Source organism: Benincasa hispida, chromosome 3, assembly GCF_009727055.1.
Source record: "Benincasa hispida cultivar B227 chromosome 3, ASM972705v1, whole genome shotgun sequence".
Taxonomy (NCBI): domain Eukaryota; kingdom Viridiplantae; phylum Streptophyta; class Magnoliopsida; order Cucurbitales; family Cucurbitaceae; genus Benincasa; species Benincasa hispida.
The window spans coordinates 4,256,213-4,275,651 of NC_052351.1; the positions used below are offsets into that span (position 1 = coordinate 4,256,213).

The 19,439-nt window shown below is 34.6% G+C and overlaps 4 protein-coding genes across 7 annotated transcripts; 3 read left to right on the plus strand and 1 right to left on the minus strand.

Moving 5' to 3' along the window:
- The first annotated feature begins 381 nt into the window (after positions 1 to 381).
- LOC120073965 lies at positions 382 to 1,961 on the plus strand. The gene has a single exon (XM_039026895.1). It carries the CDS (start codon positions 455 to 457, stop codon positions 1,712 to 1,714), a length of 1,260 nt encoding a protein of 419 aa, XP_038882823.1. The 5' UTR covers positions 382 to 454; the 3' UTR covers positions 1,715 to 1,961.
- A 2,577-nt stretch (positions 1,962 to 4,538) lies between these two features.
- On the plus strand, positions 4,539 to 8,541 carry LOC120072770 (dihydroceramide fatty acyl 2-hydroxylase FAH1-like). Of its 3 annotated transcripts, none has more exons than XM_039025250.1 (8): positions 4,539 to 4,656; positions 4,832 to 4,938; positions 6,112 to 6,198; positions 6,513 to 6,605; positions 7,035 to 7,231; positions 7,317 to 7,422; positions 7,905 to 8,051; positions 8,156 to 8,541. In XM_039025250.1, exons 3-8 carry the CDS (start codon positions 6,148 to 6,150, stop codon positions 8,273 to 8,275), a joined length of 714 nt encoding a protein of 237 aa, XP_038881178.1. In that variant the 5' UTR covers positions 4,539 to 4,656; positions 4,832 to 4,938; positions 6,112 to 6,147; the 3' UTR covers positions 8,276 to 8,541. The 3 variants fall into 3 exon arrangements, with proteins under 3 accessions (XP_038881178.1, XP_038881180.1, XP_038881179.1); XM_039025251.1 differs by lacking the exon at positions 4,539 to 4,656 and adding an exon at positions 4,662 to 4,702; XM_039025252.1 differs by lacking the exon at positions 6,513 to 6,605.
- A 2,087-nt stretch (positions 8,542 to 10,628) lies between these two features.
- Positions 10,629 to 16,363, plus strand: LOC120073919 (dihydroceramide fatty acyl 2-hydroxylase FAH1-like). Of its 2 annotated transcripts, none has more exons than XM_039026838.1 (7): positions 10,629 to 10,901; positions 14,229 to 14,308; positions 14,581 to 14,673; positions 14,758 to 14,954; positions 15,040 to 15,145; positions 15,365 to 15,511; positions 16,010 to 16,363. In XM_039026838.1, exons 2-7 carry the CDS (start codon positions 14,258 to 14,260, stop codon positions 16,127 to 16,129), a joined length of 714 nt encoding a protein of 237 aa, XP_038882766.1. In that variant the 5' UTR covers positions 10,629 to 10,901; positions 14,229 to 14,257; the 3' UTR covers positions 16,130 to 16,363. The 2 variants fall into 2 exon arrangements, with proteins under 2 accessions (XP_038882766.1, XP_038882765.1); XM_039026837.1 differs by lacking the exon at positions 10,629 to 10,901 and adding an exon at positions 10,934 to 11,338.
- Positions 16,364 to 16,853: 490 nt separating this feature from the next.
- LOC120073918 (berberine bridge enzyme-like 15) lies at positions 16,854 to 18,831 on the minus strand. Its single transcript, XM_039026836.1, has one exon. It carries the CDS (start codon positions 18,685 to 18,687, stop codon positions 17,029 to 17,031), a length of 1,659 nt encoding a protein of 552 aa, XP_038882764.1. The 5' UTR covers positions 18,688 to 18,831; the 3' UTR covers positions 16,854 to 17,028.
- Between the last annotated feature and the right edge of the window lie 608 nt (positions 18,832 to 19,439).

Below are 19,439 nucleotides of genomic sequence, written 5' to 3' on the forward strand. Positions count from 1 at the left end.
TTTTAGTTTATCCGACTTTCTCGTCGAATAGTTTTATATTAGGAAATTTAATCGATAATGGAAAAACGTTATTTCTGTTTGAATTACCACGTAACAAGAACACGTAACAGAGTCGTTTTTTTAATCCTAAACAGAAAAAACTAAAAGAAAATGGGGAGAAATAAAAATGTAAAAAAAAAAAAAAAAAACAAAAAATAGAAGAATATAACAAAATTGAAAAAACAAAAGAAAAAATTGACTGGGCTTTTTTTGAAGTCTCACGCGTTGTCCCCTCCATTCTCTCCTCACTCCCAACTCCAACTAATCATTATTATTTTTATTATTATTATTATTATTTTTTTATTTTTATGCATTTGTGTATTTAAAGCTCATTTTCTCCGACCCTTTCTTCTTCCCCTCATTCCCATTTCTCTCTTTTTTATCTGTTTCATAGTAACAGTCTTTCAACAAAACAATGCCTCTTCCATGGAAGAAAACCAAATCCAATCGAATCTCCAGAATCGTCGCCGATCTCCAACCCCCCTCACGCGCCGCCTCTCTCGTCGTTGAAACCGGCTTCCCCACCTCCGTCGTTGATCTCTTCGTCAAGAATCGCGACCGAATCAAGAGACACTCCCTCCGGAAAGCTAAGCACAAACACTATCCCACCCATGTCTCTGAATCCCTTGCGCCGCCTCCCACTCCTTCCCTCAGCCCTGATAATTCCCCTCGCCTTCTTCCTGAAGACGAGGGTGTCGTCGTCGCCGCTAGTTGCTCCGCCGCCGGAAACAGAGTCGATGGACTCCAACAGGAGGCCATCCCGGCTGACGTCGAACTCAATGTGGTCTGTGGCCGACCGAATGCCGATAATATCGGGAATGCGGATGTGGGTGCTGTCAATTTGAATTCTACGTCAACGGTGTTCGTTGTGGCGGCGAAGATGTTTCTCGTGGTGATTCCGGTTTTGAGTACCAAAAAACTCGCTCTGGGAATTACTATCTCTGCTTTCCTGTTGTTTCTTCTCGAATTTTTTGGGAAATTCGCTATTCGTAATTTCTCGATCCGTAATCGGTTATTTCCAGAACGTTGCGGAAACGGGTTCATTGATCGTGGAGGAGAAGAAGAGGAAGCGGCGCCGATTAACTCTGCTTTGAATAACGAAATCGAAATCGTGGATTCGAATTCCGGTTTGGAACGTGAATCATTAGGAAATGGGGAAAAGGGAATTGGGGGTTGTTCTGATTTGGATGTGGAGAAGGAGGAACAGGGGAATTTCCAGGTGGGGAAGAATGAGATAAGCAGAAGCGCGAAATTGAGAGCGAAAATCATAAAGAAATTGATACCGAAGAAACTACGTAGCGGGAAGAGAGTGAAAAGGAACAAGAAGGAGAAGAACAAAGTGAAACAAGAAATGGGAATCGTGATCAACGAATACGAACAACGAACAGAATCGAGTAGCGAGGAAGAAGATGAAGAGGTTTGGGAGCCCGAAGAAGAAGAAGAAGAAGAAGAAGAAATAGGATCATCAATGACGAGGAAAAGGAAAGAAGAAGATGAAGAAGATGAAGAACAAGAAGTAGAGGGGAAGAAGAAGAGATTTGAGTGTAAAATTATGATCATAATGATTCTTTTGGGGCTTTGTGGGGGCAGATTTCTGGCACTTGTTCTTACAGTTTCAGGGTGTTTCATGTTCAAATTCATCAAAATTCTGACTCAGAAATGGAGATTTGGGTAAAGTGTAGTCCAGTAAGTTAGGATTATTCCCTTTTTTTCTTTTTTTATTATCTTCCAAAATTTGATGGTGATGGGTTGTATATTGGTTTACTAATTAAGTGATTTTTGAGGCATAAATTGTATTTATTAATACCAAACTTGGGTGATTGGCTTTGAAGAACAAAGGAGTGTTTGTGTTTTCATCTCCATTAATTATAAGAAACATTCTATTATTATTTGTTAAATTGAACATGAGAAATTGATTATTATTATTATTATTATTTTTTTAATAGCAAGAAAAAAGGAGTGTTCTTAGGATTCTTGAAAGAATGTACATTGTACAAGAAAATAAATAATGGGGAATTTGGATGGTACAAATAAGTCAGTAGGAGTGAGTTGAGATTGTTGGTGTATGAGGAGACACAATAAAATTTAATATATGTGTTTTTTCTGGGCTTACTTTATATGTTGAATTATTTGTATAATAATATTATTGTGTTTTTATTCACCAACCCTCTCTCTTCTGATTATGCATGAGAAATCTAAATTTATTCTTAACTAATCATGCTTAGGCAACTTCATAGTACATACAATCTTTGTCCATCCCAACCTATCCTTTCTTATTTTTTAAAATAAGAAAGGAATTCTAAGCTTGCTTGTAGTTCAATAACTTATGTTAATATTGCATGATCAAATTCAGAAGAGAATAGCAGAGGAACTAAATACTAATTTCATGCTTAAATCGAGTAAAAAATAGCTTGAAGCAAAAATGAACGGAAAAAAAGGAGATCGAGTTCAATAAAGGTCAAGAAATTGTTACTGGAATAACACCCTAATGTAAGGGCTACATATTAATCCATTTACATAAAACATTATTCATACTATAATCTATTAAGTTAAAACTTTTCAGAGTTACCACTTACCATATTATAAAATAACTGTGGAGTCTGTAAAATAATAGAAAATGAAATATGATAGAAGACAAAAAAGGATAACATGTTCAACATTCGACAAAAACGATATTATTTTAGATGTGTCTGTTTGTACGCCAATTTGATGTTGTTGGTCATTTGGCATCTATGGAAAACCTCAATCTTTTGACCACCGTCAACTTATTTCTATTTTTCTGTTTTTTTTATTAATTGATATGAATTTCTTCTTATTTTCCAAAATAACATCACATAACTATCTTTTTCACGAACTTTATAATATACATAGATGAGATTGAATTGGCCTTTCATCATTGCATATCAAATCAACAAAACTCCTTTTTTTTTCCCCTTTTGTTGTTAATAATATAAAAACATGACTATTTTGAATTTTTACGCAACGTACGTGAAAGTCAAAGGAAATATAAATTGATTAAGTGGTAAAGAAAAAAAAAATGAAGAAATTGAAGAAAAAGAAGTGATTAAAAATGGTAAAATGAAATGAGAATTTGAAACGTGATTGAGGAATCATAAATTACAACACATCGCCACAAGATCATAATGATTTGAAGGACATGTTTAACATCATCACCCCCATACCTTCTTCCCTTATTTTAAATTTCCCACATATATATTAATCATGTTTTAATTTTTATATGATGGGCTGGAATTTGGGACCGAGGGAAAAAAAACAATAACTTTTGAGAGTTTGCCATGATTAATGAAAATGATTTCTGATTGTTTTTTTTCCCTAAGATTCCTTTTCGATAATTATTTTATTTTTTATTTTTATTTTTTACAATTAAGTATATAAACATTTTTCCATTTTTTTTTTATTTTTTATTTTTTTTTTACTTTTCATTAATTATTTAGAAAACTAAGTCATGAGAACTAAAAAAAATATAGTTTTCAAAAAGTTGTTATTATGTTTGTAACTTGACTAAGAATTCGACAATTGTACTTAAAAATGATGCAAATCATTATAAGAAAACGTAGATAAAATAAACTTAATTTCCAAAAACGAAAACAAAAAACCAAATAGTTACCAAATAGATCATAAATAATTTATAGGGATAGACACTCCAATGGGTGGAATCTCTATCCCTTTGATATGTTATTTAACGCTTTAAATAACTAAACATGAGTCTCGCTACAATGTTTGCTATATGATATTTTTCTTTAATAATAAAACTACTTCCTCATTCTGCGTTGTTAGTGAATCATATAAATCTCTATTTTAAATTTTACCATTAACATTTTCTCGCTTTTGTTTGTTTGTAGATTTCATTACACAAACAATAGATTTCTTGGTTACTAATACATAATATTATTTAATTTCAATTAAATGCCATACAACCATCCTCACTAATGAGGAAAAATCAACAAATATAAATGGAAGCAAAAAGAACATCATCTTGATCTAGAGGGGAAGAGACTAGAGAGCCTCCAAACAACAAAGAAATGGAACAAGCCTTAAGAGCTATACAGTGAGTCGTTGTATTTCAAAAGCCAACAAAGAAATGACTTCATAAATATATACATTTCTCTCTCACCCTCATCAAATTAACTTCAAAATTTAATTAACATGATAGTTTGAACTTTATACTTAAATAAATGATTGATCCATTCATATTCATTTTGTTTCGATAGAGACTATTCTTGTTAGTATTGATTTCTTTCCAATATAATTTAGATATCATATTAAATCTATAGCATTCATGATTTTAAGTACTCTCAAGTAAAATTTCACGTGTTAAAGTGAGTTAAGACCAACGATAATTAATATGACCTTATTCTTTAGAAATCGACCCTCTTTTATCGTACTGAAAAAGAATAGAATTGAACATGGTTTATTGTAAAAAATAAAATGATTTATTAAATCTTTTGTAGAGGAAGTTTAAAATTATATTTGAGTGGTCCACTTATTTACAGGCGTAAAAAGATTTACAAGTTTGGACTCAAATGGAAAAGGCTCATATATTTGTTGTGGTTTTTGGAGGTTGAATTGAAGTGTTGAACCGAAGGAAAATTGCAGGTATTGTGAATTTGTGCGGCTGAGCTAAGATTTCGATTCCAAAGGAGTGGGTGCTTATGAACCTCCCAATTTTGACATAAAACCCTCCCTTCTTCTTCTCTAATCTTTGGCTTTCCTTTTTTTCTTTATTTCTTTTACGGCTCTCTCTTAAATTTCCCTCTTAATTTTCCTTCAGATCTGGTGATACGACTGGAGGAGGACATTATCGGAGAAGCCCACAATCATTTTCTTTCTCTATCCTCCTCTTGGGTTTCTCCATCTCCGTTGCATTGTGCCTAAAAGGTTAGTATTTCCAGATAATCTACTTACCCACCTTCAATTTCTTCTCTTTTTCTTAAATCGAGTCAATGGGGGTGGAAATTTGAATGTCTCCATTTCTTTATTATATTCCTCTTCTGGGTATTGTTCTTCAATTTCGTTAAGCCACTATATTCTGTTCCCCACTCTAGTTCATTATGTAAATGGGACGCCATTGTCTTGATTTCTTCTTTTTTGGATTAATCCTCTTCTGGGTATTCTCTATGATCTTTCTTAAATCTGTTGGTTTAGGTTCAACCATGAATTCTTCTTGGGTTTTAGTGTTCTACTTCTTTATTTGCCGTTTGGGTCCTCCAATCCAATGGGGGCGTATTTTTAGATTATGCTTAGGAAAACTACAACTTCAGTTTCCAAGGTTATAATTAGAAAATGAAATTTTGATCTTTTTTGGATTTGAGAATTGATTTGCCATTCATGCGAATCTAATCATTCTGTTCGCAAGTTAAATGGTGATGTTGCTTTGCCTGGAGCATTAAGTTTGAGAAGTACATAATTCTGCCTTTACTCATATAGCCTCTTTTCGCTTAATTAACTGAACCTCTCACAACAGATAAGATTCGCATAGTCACATCATTGTTTAGTTTGTTTAGTTTAGTAATCTCTGTGGTTCAGATTTCGCTTTTTAGAATTGGGTGACAAAAATAAATATTTTCTCCTATATATTTATTAATGAAATAGGAAATGATTCCAATGTTTTAAATAAGTATAAGGAAGTGCTATTGAGATAATTTGACTACATGAAACTGTTGTGCTGTGAGTTTCAAGAAACAGAATACAATTCGTTTTTCCCTTTAACCTTGGGAGTTAGTGGATTCAATTTCATATAACCTGTTGTAAACTTTCTTGTCTGCCCAAGTACATTTCTATCTGTGCTGAATAAAAGTCCATTTTAACAAACTTGCATGTTTTAATGAGTTTGGTGGAAAAATTATAAGCCAATAGTTTAAAGTAACTTTATTCAGTAATCTAATCCAAGAGCGAGGGGTAAAGAACGGAGGAAAAATGTTTAAGCAGTTGAAAGTCAATTGAATCGTCCCACTTTAATTGTTCCATTTATGTTTGTTTGTACTTACAAATGAGGTTTATTTTCTTACTGTTGGCTAACTTTTGTATTTTTCGTCTTCCTTTCTGCAAAAGATTAAATTCAAAGCCACATATCAAGAAGATTCCAAGATGGCTTCAAAGCCTTTTACTGTAGATTTAAACAAGCCTCTTGTTTTTCAGGTTAGCCTCCTCCTTTTCTCCTCGATACATATTTTGTTATTTCCTGTAAAGATGACATCATAAACATCATAGGAGCCAAGGTTTAAAATGCAAATAAGTCACTGTAAATTAGGCTCTTAAAGTTTTAGTCCTTTTAAAATCTCCCAACCTTTATGTTTACGAGGGTCAAGAAGGATAGGTGTTACTTGTAAATTCTTGTCTTGATTACGTTTAATCTATGCTAAGTTGCTTGGTTGTACTCTTCTTAGTTCAATTACAATCTTCTCTGCCATTTAGTCCTCTTTAAATGTTTCCAACTAATGAAATTTTTACAGGTTGGCCATCTTGGAGAAGCTTACAATGAATGGGTTCACCAGCCTATAGTTAGCAAGGAGGGCCCTCGATTCTTTGGAAATGATTTTATGGAGGTTTTAATTAGATTCTTTATAATTCAATCCTGTCACACAACCTTAAGCATGAAGATATACACAATATTAGATCGCCATAGGTGCTGAAACTACCAATGCATAAACTTTTTTGGTGGTCATACTAGCAATTTTCATCTAATATTTTGCTCATTAATAATGTGCTGCAGTGATTTTTAAAATTTTGCTCACAATTTGAAATCTCAATGAAGAAGGGTATACTAAACCCTTCAGATAATATAGCAACCTCTCTACTTGGAGATCAATCTGTAATATCTTTTTCCTTGGGACAAACAATTTATCATATCCTGTGCTTACCACCAAGGAGATGTCATCAAATAAATTACTATGCATACATTGATGTGATAATTGATATACAACTTTTCTGAAATGACTAACGAGAGGCTTGCTTTAATTTCTTTGTAATAACAGATGTTGACCCGCACAGTATGGTGGGTAATTCCACTTGTTTGGCTGCCAGTGATTTCCTGGTTGGTTTCTGTGTCTTTGTCAAGGGGCCTTACTCCCTCTGACGCAGCTTCATGTTTGGCTGGTGGGGTTTTCATCTGGACTTTGCTTGAGTACACATTGCACCGCTTTCTTTTCCACATGAAAACAAGCAGCTACTGGTACTCTCTCTCTTTCTATCTCTCTTACACACACACAGATGAATGGTAAATTCAAGGACAGTGATGATGTCACAACCTATTTCAGGGGAAACACTCTACACTATCTACTTCATGGTTGTCATCACAAGCATCCAATGGATGGACTCAGACTCGTTTTCCCACCTGCTGCAACAACTATCTTAAGTGTGCCGGTAAGTTCCAAAAATGGTTCTCTCTGAGATTATCCTCTGTAAATTTGTATTCAAGGGACAATCATGTGCTCATTGTTATATTTCAGTCGAGCAAATTCTTTTCGTTGCAATTTACGTTAATGAACCGAATGCCTCATGCTATGAACTAACGATGTGCACTGCTTCATGGGACTGGCCAAAACGTTGGTTTAAATGCAATCAGCTTGAGTGAACTATAAGTGTCATATATTTTAAAAGAGGAACCTTAAGGATTTGAATTGGATAATGTTGACAGCAACACTTCACATGTTCAATACAGATAAAAGTATTGATTCTGAAAGATGGGGTTTATTACCCCTAGAAATGGTCAATGAAATAATCTGTGTAATTTTTTGCAATCTAAGTAACCAATCAAGTTCTAGGCTAATGTCAATATCTCAAGGAATGATATGGTTTCTTCTCTTCTTTCTTATGGAGCTGTCTTTGTGATTTGTGTCTGTTAGCTGTGGATCGTGATTAGACTTGCATCAACTCCAGCGGTAGCTCCTTCTTTGTTCGGAGGTGGGTTGCTGGGATATGTAATGTACGACGTAACTCATTATTACCTGCATCATGGAAAGCCATCCTCAGGGTTATCTCAAAATTTGAAGGTAAAGTTGAAGCATAAGACTGTGTTTGTGTCCTTGGCTTTTCCTTGTGTTTTTGAGAATTGGGAAGGAAAGTTTTCTTATGATTGTTATGATGTGTTGAACAGAGATATCATTTGAACCATCACTTCAGAGTTCAAAGCGAGGGATTTGGTATCACTTCTCCATTATGGGACAGAGCCTTTGGAACATATCCTACGACTAAACCCATTCAGAAAAGCAAATGATGATGTTATGTTGGTTGCACAAATATTGTCATCACCAGATTTATGTATTGAGTTGGTTCTTTTTTTCTTTTTTTCTTTTTTTCTTTTGTACATTGAGCATCAAATTACGCTTTGACAACCATTATATATTTTTTGGGTGATAACTTGCCTTTGCTTGAATACTCTGTGTTCTTTCTTCCCTCTGGTTATCAGATGTAGTAAGCTATTTTCATGTACATTAGCCATTGCGGTACACTTGAATGAGGATTATGTTTTTAGTTTGCAAAGTGCAAAGCTGCTATATTTCTCTCTGTAACCCTTTTTTCATGAAGAAAGATGCACTTTCAAAGAAGAAGAAAAGCACACATACACATTACACACCACCTTAGAGTAATAAATTACCAACAAGCTTATGAGATTTGTTTAATTATCAATGTTGTTTACTTATCTTTTGACATAATTTTTTTAACTTTATCAAAGTAAGCATGACTCAATTAACACACAAATGAGTTAATAACCATGAGACTACCTCCAATTGTAATTAAAAAAAAAAAATCTTTTAATTTTTTAAAAAATAATAATAAATTGACAATTTAATTTACATCTTTCTACTTACTCGAACTCCATTAAAAAAAAAGAATGAAGGGTTTGGGCCATGTTTGATTATGTTTTTTTTTTTTTTTTTTTAACAAGTTTATAAATACTAATTTTTGGTTTTATTATATAACTTTTTAAAAACAATTTAAAAGATTTTAGCGAAATTTGAAATTAAAAAAAAAAAAATTCTTAAAATTTGATATTGTTACGGAAATTTGTTCTAGAATTTAAATGCGTTAAGAAACTTGTCTTAAAACTAAAAGAAATTAAATAAAAGTATGAAAAGTTTAAGTTGTGTTTGATTATCATTTTGTTTTTCTTTTAAACATTATCTTTTGGTCACTAAGACATATTTTATCTCATTTAAGCTATGCTCATTTTGGTAGATAATTGTGTATAATTATCTTTAGTACACATTTTGTTGTATGTTTATTTATAATTTAAAATTTTTGTTTACCAAAAAAAAAAAAAAAAAACGATTGAACTCACATATTCCACACTGGCCTCGTTCTTATGTTATGAAAATAGGGTATTAATTTGTTGAAAATCAATAGTATAATTTAGATAAGAAAATAAAATAAAAATATGTTAAAAAAATGGATATTTTTTTAAGGCCAAATAAATGGAATTTATATTGAAACAACCAAAGTATTACTTAGGTTCAGAAAATCATTATTATTTTCCTTCCACTAAATGCTGTAAAACATTTTCTATTGTAATTTCTACATGTATTTATAAATAAGCAAAAGTTCTTTTATATGAAAAACATATAAACAAAAGCGATTTAGTATCATTTTTTGATATAAAAAAACTGGGAATCCTTATTAAATTCAAGATTTTGTTAATATTTGAAAAGTGTTTTCAAAATTTAAAGAGAGAAAATTATAGAACAAAGGTATAAATAAAAAGGAAAAAAGTATGCAAAAAGTCAAATGATAATTGTACAAACACTTGAACAAAATCATGAAAGTAATAAATTCACAAAGTTTGAAAAACTAGAAATTGAATAAAAAAAAATTGGATATGTTAAAAGTAGAGTATTAAAAGAGAGAGAAAAGATGGGACACATAATATGATACAAAAGTAGGGCAAAAAATAATTGAAACAACTTGTGTACAAGTCTCCTTTACTTGTGGGTGACATTCATATTTTATATACATTCTCATAAATCAATCTATTCATATTTGTAAGAGGAACTCATGAATAAAAATTAAACCAAAAATATTATTTTCGTCCATTAAATTTGAGTCTAATTTTTATTTGGTCTTAGATGTCCAATTATTTAAATTTGATTTCAGTTTGTCTATAAATTTTAAAATGTTATAATTTTAGCTTTGAGGTCTGAATTTTGTTTCAATTTAAACCCTAAGTTTCAAACCTTGATTTTTTTTACTGTATATTCACATTAGTATTTGACGTTAATGTATATTAATTAATTAATTAAAAATAATTATGAAGTAAAAATTTAAAACTTAATTTTAATTGTAATGAAACAAACAGTGAAATTTAATTATTTATAATTCTTTTAAACAAATTAATAAACATTAACACAAACCAAATAGAAACTAGATTTGAAACTTATTATTGATAAAAAAAAAAAAAGACTAAATGAGCGTTACTAATGTAAAATATAGAATTAATTTTAAATATGAACCAATTTATTTACGAATAGTTTGAAAAATTAAAAAAAAAAAAAAGTGGGAAATAAATATGATAGTTGTGTATTATAAAAGAAAGAGCAAAATGGTTGAATGAATCTGAAAAAAGGGAAGGAAGAGAGAGGTTGAAAGCGGGGGTGATGAGCTGGCAAAATGCGGTGTGGCTGATTCGACTGACACCCATTTTGTATTGAACGGTGTCAATCTCTTTTAAAAGGAAAAACGCCACATTGCCCTTAAAAATCTCTCCTTCTCCTCCCACTCCGTCGCTCGTTTCAAACATCAACAACTCACCACCGTTCAACCCAATCAATCTATCTATCAAAATTCCTTTCTTTTTCATTCCCAACTTGCTCCTTCCACTTCTTCTGCATTGCTTTTCACTGGGCTTGGTAACTCCTCTTTTTCCTCTTTTCATCTCTTTCTTTACTCCTTAGATCTGTTTCTTCTCTGTTTTTTCTCCCCCGTTTTTGTCTCTGATCCTCAAATGTGGCTTCTTTCTTCCTGGGTTCTCTTCTTTTGCTTCCTTTTTTGTGGGTTTTTTGTTGTTTCGGTTCTGGGATTGGAAATGTCGTTGAAGGGTCAATGTAGATTGGCATTATAAAGTCTCTTGCTCAGGCTGCTCAATTTCTTGATTACATTGTTGTTTACGCGGATGTGTGTTTGTGGATGGACTGAAGAATTCATATGCACTTGTGTTTCTTTAGGAGGTTGCTTTGTTTTGTCTTGCTTTTTAATCAGACAACTTGAATGAATCTTCGCGTTATAAATTTTAAATCTATTGCGTCTGCTCCAACTAAGCAACCGAAGCTTGAACGCCTTGAAAATGGTAACGAAAGGGAACCGTATCCTTTTCCGTTGGCATGTTATTCAGAGCATTCAACTCAATTGTTTATAAGCCAGTCAGTCAACAATGAACAAGCTCTTTCTGAGGCTGCTCGTTAACGTTTGAATATCATTTTTATTTGTTCCAGTGTCACAACTTTACTTTACATGGTCATTTAAGGCCTTGTTTGATAAGCTTTTGGTTTTTAGTTTTTAAAATTTAAGTTCATTTGTTAGGTGCAAACAAAGTTCCACATTATTTAGGGAAGGGATAATTCATGTTACACAAGTGAGGACAATTATCTCCATTGGTATCGAGCCTTTTGGGTAGTTTCAAAGGTAAAACCAGATGCCCAAAGTGAACAATATCATATAATTATAGAGATAGGTGGAGGTTTTGTTGACCTTATTAATTAGTATTAGAGCCATGGTCTAGATCTAGCTATGTTGGGTTAATCCTTCAGATTTTGAACAAAGAGAATTAACGAAGCCTCATAGTCGACATTGTGAATAAAATCCATAGATGGAACAAGAAGTGCTATCAAGCGGCAAGCAAGTAATGACTCTATCAAGCCGCATTGGTGATGGAGTAGATCTTTGTTTTAGGAGAGGAGATTAAGGGTGCGATAGGTGGTCGATACCAAGTACATTCCTTAAAGTGATCCATATTTGTGCTCATGCTCTATTTGGATAATGACTCGAGATGAACAAGATGTGCATCGGGATGATGAGAAAGATATCTTGGGATGAACAAGATGTGGTTTGGGATGAAGAGTAAGTGCTTTGGGGTGATGAGAAAGATATCCTGGGATGAATGGGATGTGGCTTGGGATGAAGAGTAAGCTCGCATGGTTGAGAGTAGACAGATTTGTTCAAGGCTCAAGGTGGTACTTTTTTTTAGGGGAGGATTATTAGATGCAAATAACATCCCACATTGGTTAGGAAAGTGATAGATCCATGTTATGCAAGTAAGGATAATTATCTCAATTGGTATGAGGTCTTTTTGGTAGTTCCAAAAAGTAAAGCCATGAAGGTTTATGCCTAAATTGGACAATATCATATTATTGTGGAGATAGGCAGAGGTTATGTTGATCTTATTAACTGGTATTATTGTTATGGTCTAAACCTAGCTGTGTTATCTTCAAATTATGAACAAAGAGACAATGAATCCTCACAGTTGACATTGTGGATAAAACCCATAGATGGAACAAAAAAAGTGCTTGGGAGTGGCAAACAAGTAATAATTCTATTAAGCCGCATTGGTGGTGGTAGATCTTTGTTCGAGGAGAGAAGATTAAGGGTGCAATATGTGGTTGACACCATGTACATTCCACAATGTGATTTGTGCTCGTGCTCTATTTGGATATTGACCCGAGAGGAATGAGATGTGCCTTGGGATGAAGGGGATGTGGCTTGGGATGAAGAGTAAGTTCTCATGATTGGGAGTGGACAAATTTGTTTGAGGGGAGGCTCAAGGTAGTACTTTGTCCAAGGAGAGGATTGTTAGGTGCAAACAAAGTCCCATATTGGTTAGGGAAGAGATATAATCCATGTTTCATAAGTGAGGGCAATTATCTCAATTGGTATGAGGCTTTTTGGGTAGGTTTAAAAGTAAAGCCATGAGAGTTTATGCCCAAAGTGGATGATATCATAATATTGTGGAGATAGGTTGAGGTTTCGTTGACCTTATAATCATTAACACCATCCCTAGTGGTTTATATGTTTTTTATTACTTTTTAGAAATCTTTTCAAAATTTAAGCAAAGTTTTGGGGGAAAAAACAGTTTAAAAGTAGTTTTTGAAATTTGGAATTTGGTTAAGAATTCTAATATTTCAACCAATAGTCAAAAAACAAACACAATTTATAAAAACAAAAAATCTAATAGTTATCAAATGGAGCCTATGTTAGGCCCCCAATTGTACAAACATATGCTAGAAAGAATAAGAGAGAGTAGGGAAGTGTGTTTGTGGGGACCATGGGTGAGAGTTAGTTGTAATGAAAGGAGTTGAGAGCGGGGTCCACAAGGGTTGGGGGGAGGAGTGAGGTTTATATTGTGGGAGGAGCGTAGGAGAAAGGTAGGGAAGTCAGAGAGTAAACTTCTCTAGAGCGAGAGGTAAGAGAGGGATCGATCATCTGAGATCGAGGACTGTGATTGTAGGCGATATTGTATTGTTTCTTTGAGTGATAATAAACGATACCTTTCATGCATGAGCATTTATTATTCTGTCCGAGAGTAAATGACAGAATGAGAAATTGTCTCCCAAATATTTTGGGTCATACCAGATTGTGGATCGTATAGGGACATTGGCTTATCAATTGTTGTTGCCTTCTGGGGCAAACATTCATCCCCAACCCTTGTGAACCCTCCCACAATATAAACCTCACTCGTGTATGAAAAGTATCGTTTATTATTACTCAAAGAAACAGTACAATATCGCCTACAATCACAGTCCTCAATCTCAAATGATTGATCCCTCTCCTACTTCACTCTCGAGAAGTTTACTCTCAGACTTCCCTACCTTTCTCCTACGCTCCTCCCACAATATAAACCTCACTCCTCCCCCCAATCCTTGTGGACCCCACTCTCAACTCCTTTCAATACAACTAACTTTCACCCGTGGTCCCCACAAACACACTTCCCTGCCTCTCTTATTCTTTCTAACATATGTATCCACAATTGGGGGCCTAACAGCCTACTTATTTGTTTTTCATTGGGATCATAGTGATGGATAATACGTTTCAACCAGAAACTGAGATAAGATCATAGTGATGGATAATACGTTTTAACCCGAAACTGAGATAATCCACAATGTTCAAAGTTCATCACTGATATATTCCAAAACCAAGTTGGTGACAGATGAATTTCTTGATCCCTTTTAAAAACAATGTTTCAGGCCACTGGAATCTACCGACAGGTATCACGATGGTTGCACAGGAATTTACTGTTGATCTGAACAAACCACTCGTGTTCCAGGTAAGTTGCACTGGCACCATGCCTTCATATTTTTATGTTTCTATCCTCTATCCAAAGTAAACAATGTTATGTTATGTTTCAAGGCTTTGGGGATTGTTAAGCAGAGATTTGGGTTTTAAGCAAGTTAAATTTTCTTGGTTTAGTAGTTTCAGTTGAATTCATGAATTCTGGTTTGGGACCTTTTTATGTTGTTCCAATTCACTCTGCTTGAACCAAAGCTGCTCTTTATAAATTCAAAGGAAAATTGTTTAGTTATGTTTCTACTTCCATAGGTTGGCCATCTTGGAGAAGCATATCAAGAGTGGGTTCATCAGCCTATTATCAGCAAGGAAAGACCTCGATTCTTCAAAAGTGACTTTTGGGAGGTGATGATTTGATGACCTTTTCAGTTTTCAAAGAGTAGAGAATTTCATTAACAGTATTTTTGATATGTTTCAATCTGGAAACAGTTCTGTACGCGCACAGCATGGTGGATGGTTCCACTCATATGGCTGCCAGTGGTCTGTTGGTTCGTTTCCATGTCTGTCAATATGGGGCACACACTTCCTCAGATATCATTGATGGTGATCTTTGGCATTTCTATTTGGACATTGATCGAATACATAGTGCATCGTTTCCTGTTCCATATTGAAACCCAGAGTTATTGGTTAGTATCTCTCTTCTGCACTCGTTGAGTGCTTTTCCTTATGCAAATTTGGGAATATGTTAATAACACCCTAAACATGCTTTAGGGGAAATACCATGCATTACCTTATTCATGGTTGCCATCACAAGCACCCAATGGATAGTCTGCGACTAGTTTTTCCTCCTACTGCAACAGCTGTTCTGTTAGTTCCAGTATGTCCACTCCACCCCACTCTTGGCTTTGAAATTTGCTCGATATTGCATTATGGAAGATTTGAAATCTTTTGTTCCAAAAGCAAGAGTAGTAAATGAGCAAGCAATTAAAGTGAAGTGTCAAAGTTATTTTTGAAATTGCATATAGATGGTCTAGTTGTTCTCTTTACATATAATCCTTGCAGTTGATTGTAGCTTTTTCTATCCGTTTGTTGACAGTTATGGAACTTGGTTAAACTCTCTTTCCCACCATCTATGGCTCCTGCTCTGTTTGGAGGCGGTCTTTTGGGTTATGTGATCTATGACGTTACCCATTACTACTTGCATCATGGCCAACCAACGGGAGACGTGCCAAAAAAATTGAAGGTAAAGCACTGCATAATGTCCCCACTTTCTATTCAATCAAATAGCTCAATGCTCTTCATTCTGAGTCCAACTTGAGCGTAGCTCAATTGGTTGGTTAGGGAATATGTGGAGGTCAAAGCTTTAAATTCTCCCACCCCTCATGTTGTTAAACTCAAAAAATGCTCCACTTAAAAGGATGATACCATCAATGTTATAGCCTGCAACCTTGAAAAGAGTGAGATAGGAAGATGCTTGACATATCGGTGTTGTGTTGGCCAATGCAACTCTAAAGATGAAGTTGAATCACGGAGTGAAATGTAGGGTTTACCATGGAGTCAGCATGATCGTTGGAGGCCCTTTGGCTTACCTGTATGCCGTATCAATATGCTGAGCGTCCTGTCTCACTCTTCCTTTTGCCTTGTAGGTTATTTAATGGATGGTAACATTCACCATCGGGTATTTCATTCTTAATCTCGTTCTGTTTTGAGTTACACCCTAAAATGAGTTGTATTTGTGTAGAAATATCATATGAATCATCACTTCCGCATCCTGAATAAAGGCTTCGGCGTCACTTCACCACTTTGGGACAGAGCATTTGGAACACTTCCTGCATCAAAAGTAGCTGAGAAGACTAGATAACAAAGTTGTATAGCTCTCAAGGCAAACACGTTTCAGTTATTTAAAGTACATATTTTTGTCTTATATTCATTGTTTTCCAGTCTATTTGTTGCATCATGGCAATGCTAATGCGAAGTGAGTTAGAAGATTGTATCAGCTTTGTGCTGTAAATTATTCAAGGATGGATGGTTTTGTATAGGATTTGATGTAGTCTAATAATGGAAGATTCGGCCGTGCCCCATACTATTATTATCATTATTACTTATTGCTGTTCACCATCTTCAGGTGGAGCAAGCCATATCTTGTCAGCTAAGTTCTTTCCTTTTGGCATAAATTTGAGTCCAAAACGAATAAAGCTGAAAGGAGAGAGATAAGAAACTGGTGGTGCCTCTGAGATCGCTACGACAAGGAATGTCAGTTTTGTTTATGACAAGGAATGTCAGTTTTGTTTATTAGATGGAATGTCAGTTTTGGTCCAACAGATGAGTCTTTTTCTTTAATCCGTTCTCTCATAAGAAACTCTTAAGGAACAATGTTGGCCACTTTACAACATTGTAATGACGTGGCAAATAAATTATTTGAGTTATAAAAATGACTTTATTCCCCATAATTTATGTAAGGTGATTTAGAAAAATACTAGATATAATTCGTTTATGTTTCCACCATATGATCAGTCCTCAACACATCCACTGATATTTTGAAATACTGAAGTTATCTGATTAACTTGTGGGAAGTGGACCTGATATCTTGTCGTTGTTCTGATGTACATTGATTTGTTTCTTGAAAAATCCCAAGGTTCATTTTTTTGTTTAATTGCATCACTTCATAATAGGATTTATCAGTATCTTATTGCACTTAGAGATCAAGAAAGTTACAGAGTTCAAAGGGAAGGAAAAAACAAACACATGATGCTTCAAACTCTAATCAAATCCCCTTTTGGAAGAGCCAAAGCTTCTTAAACTTTCAGAAGTTGGAATAGGTGGAATGCTCTGTTCATGTCGGAAGAAGTTATCAGGATCGACTTTAGTCTTAACTCTCAGCAATCTCCCAAAGTTTTCTTTGAAATACCGAGTTCCCCATCCGATTGATTCAATGTAGCTTGTGTTGCTGTTCTTGTTAATTCCCAAGTCAAGATCTCTGTAATTCACATATGTTTCTCTTGGAAGCTGAGAAACATAAGGTGTCATGTAATTGTAAAGCTTCTTGATCCATTGTAGGTGTTTGTCTTGATTTTCCTCTCCTTTTTGCCATGTAGTTAGGTACTGAATTTTGAAAAGGACTCCTCTTCTATGAGGAAATGGAATCTCAGTCTCCGAAATCTTGCCCATCATTCCACCATAAGGATTCCATATCATCAATGGACTTTCATCTTCAAACAGCCTTTTCCATAGCCCTTCAAGACCTGTTTCTGGAATGGGGTCTTTGACAAAGTCTGATTTTGCTTTGAAGTAGTTTTTGAAAGTTGATTTGCCTTGGAGAAGCACTTCTGGTGGAGTTCCACTTGGGTAACCAGCAATGTAAAGAACTGATTTGATCCAGCTTGTCTCTATGCAATCTTTTCTTGTCAAACCCAATTCAGGAAAGCTTTCTCCCATAACTTTGAGGAGTCTGCTTGCATCTCCCAAGAAGAGGGCATTGTAAGCTGTACTTACAGTTTTCTGACCCTTTTTATCAGCATTTGCAGCCACATTTATAATCACTCTGATGAACAAATCTTCATCTAGCTTATCAGCAACCTGTTGCCATTTGTACAGGATTTTTGTAGCACCTTGTTCTAAAGTCTTTGCAACTGTAAAAACAGTCACAGTTGATGGAACAGGAACCAAATTTAGCTTCCACCACAGAATGATTCCAAAGCTCCCCCCTCCTCCTCCTCTAATAGCCCAAAACAGGTCCTCTCCCATGGCTTCTCTGTTAAGAATTCTCCCATTTGCATCAACAATCCGAGCATCTACAACATTGTCAGCACCAAGACCGTATTTTCGCATCATAGAACCATAAGCACCACCTGTTATATGACCTCCAACACCCAAACTTGTGCAAAGACCAGCTGGGAAGCCATGAACCTTACTTTTCTCAGCAATTCTGTAATAAACCTCGCCAATCGTCGCCCCAGCCTGAACCCAAGCGCTATTACCATCAATGTCCACTTTGACAGATCGAAGCTTGGCAAGGTCAAGAATAATGAAAGGTGTCTCAATTTCAGACACATAAGAGAGGCCCTCATAGTCATGGCCTCCACTACGAACTCTGAGATGAATCTTGAGCTGTTTTGAGCAAATAACAGCTGACTGGACATGGGAATCAAACAATGGGGTGAAGATGAACAGAGGCTTTGGCACTGAAGGCTCCAAGTACCTCAGATTCTGAGCAGTTGATTGCAAAAGAGCATTAAATGTAGCATTGTTTGGAGCACAAAAAGATGAGTAAGGGACAGAAAATTGAGAATTCTCATTTAGACACTGAAGGAAACTCTCCTCAAGAGAAGCTGAATCAACCCAAGAAGAAGATGAAAGCAGAAAGACAAGAAACAGAGAAGCCACAAAGGATTTGTACTTGGGATTTGTAAACACCATCATCGTTAACAACAAAAGGTTCAATTAGTACCTTAATGTTTATGGAATGCCAGTAATCAGTGGTTTCTCAAATCATATATAGGGAAAAGTTTCAAGCTTTGGCTATGAAAGTGGCATCAAACGCATAGTTGAGCTAATACAAACGTCATAAAGTAAATGGATCAGAAGAAAGTGATGATCCTTGCTATGCTATATCAACTGTTGATTTTGTTTGTACGTTACACATTCCTTAAAGAAAGCAAAAGCTTTGTAATTCATGTCTTTAAGGAACATATTCTGCCTTGAGTCTGTTCAAACGTGAAGAAAAAATGAAAACGACTCATATATCAAGTATAAAATTATATCTTAAATTATACCTTTTGTTTGTATCAAGTATAAAATTATACCTTAAAATATGGGTTTCTGAGGCAGTTGTATACGATACATGTTTTCTATCATGCAAATTAATTATTATAATGTTGTTGGATCTTAAGAAGTCTCAAAACAGCATGGACCTTATCCTTAAACAGGATATGAAATTGAAGATGACGTTGATTGTAATGGGAAGTTCTTTTGCTGCAAATTTAGACTTTGGAAATTATTGCAATGATACAAGGAAAAGTATTGAACTTTCTTCCATTTAACAAATTAGCACATTCATTTAAGAAACTTAGTATTAAGTAGAAGATGGTTAATGGGTCCATTAATAATCAAGTTGATTTCACTAATGTTTTTATGTAACAATGATTAGTAATAATTGCTATATGTGTGTTTTA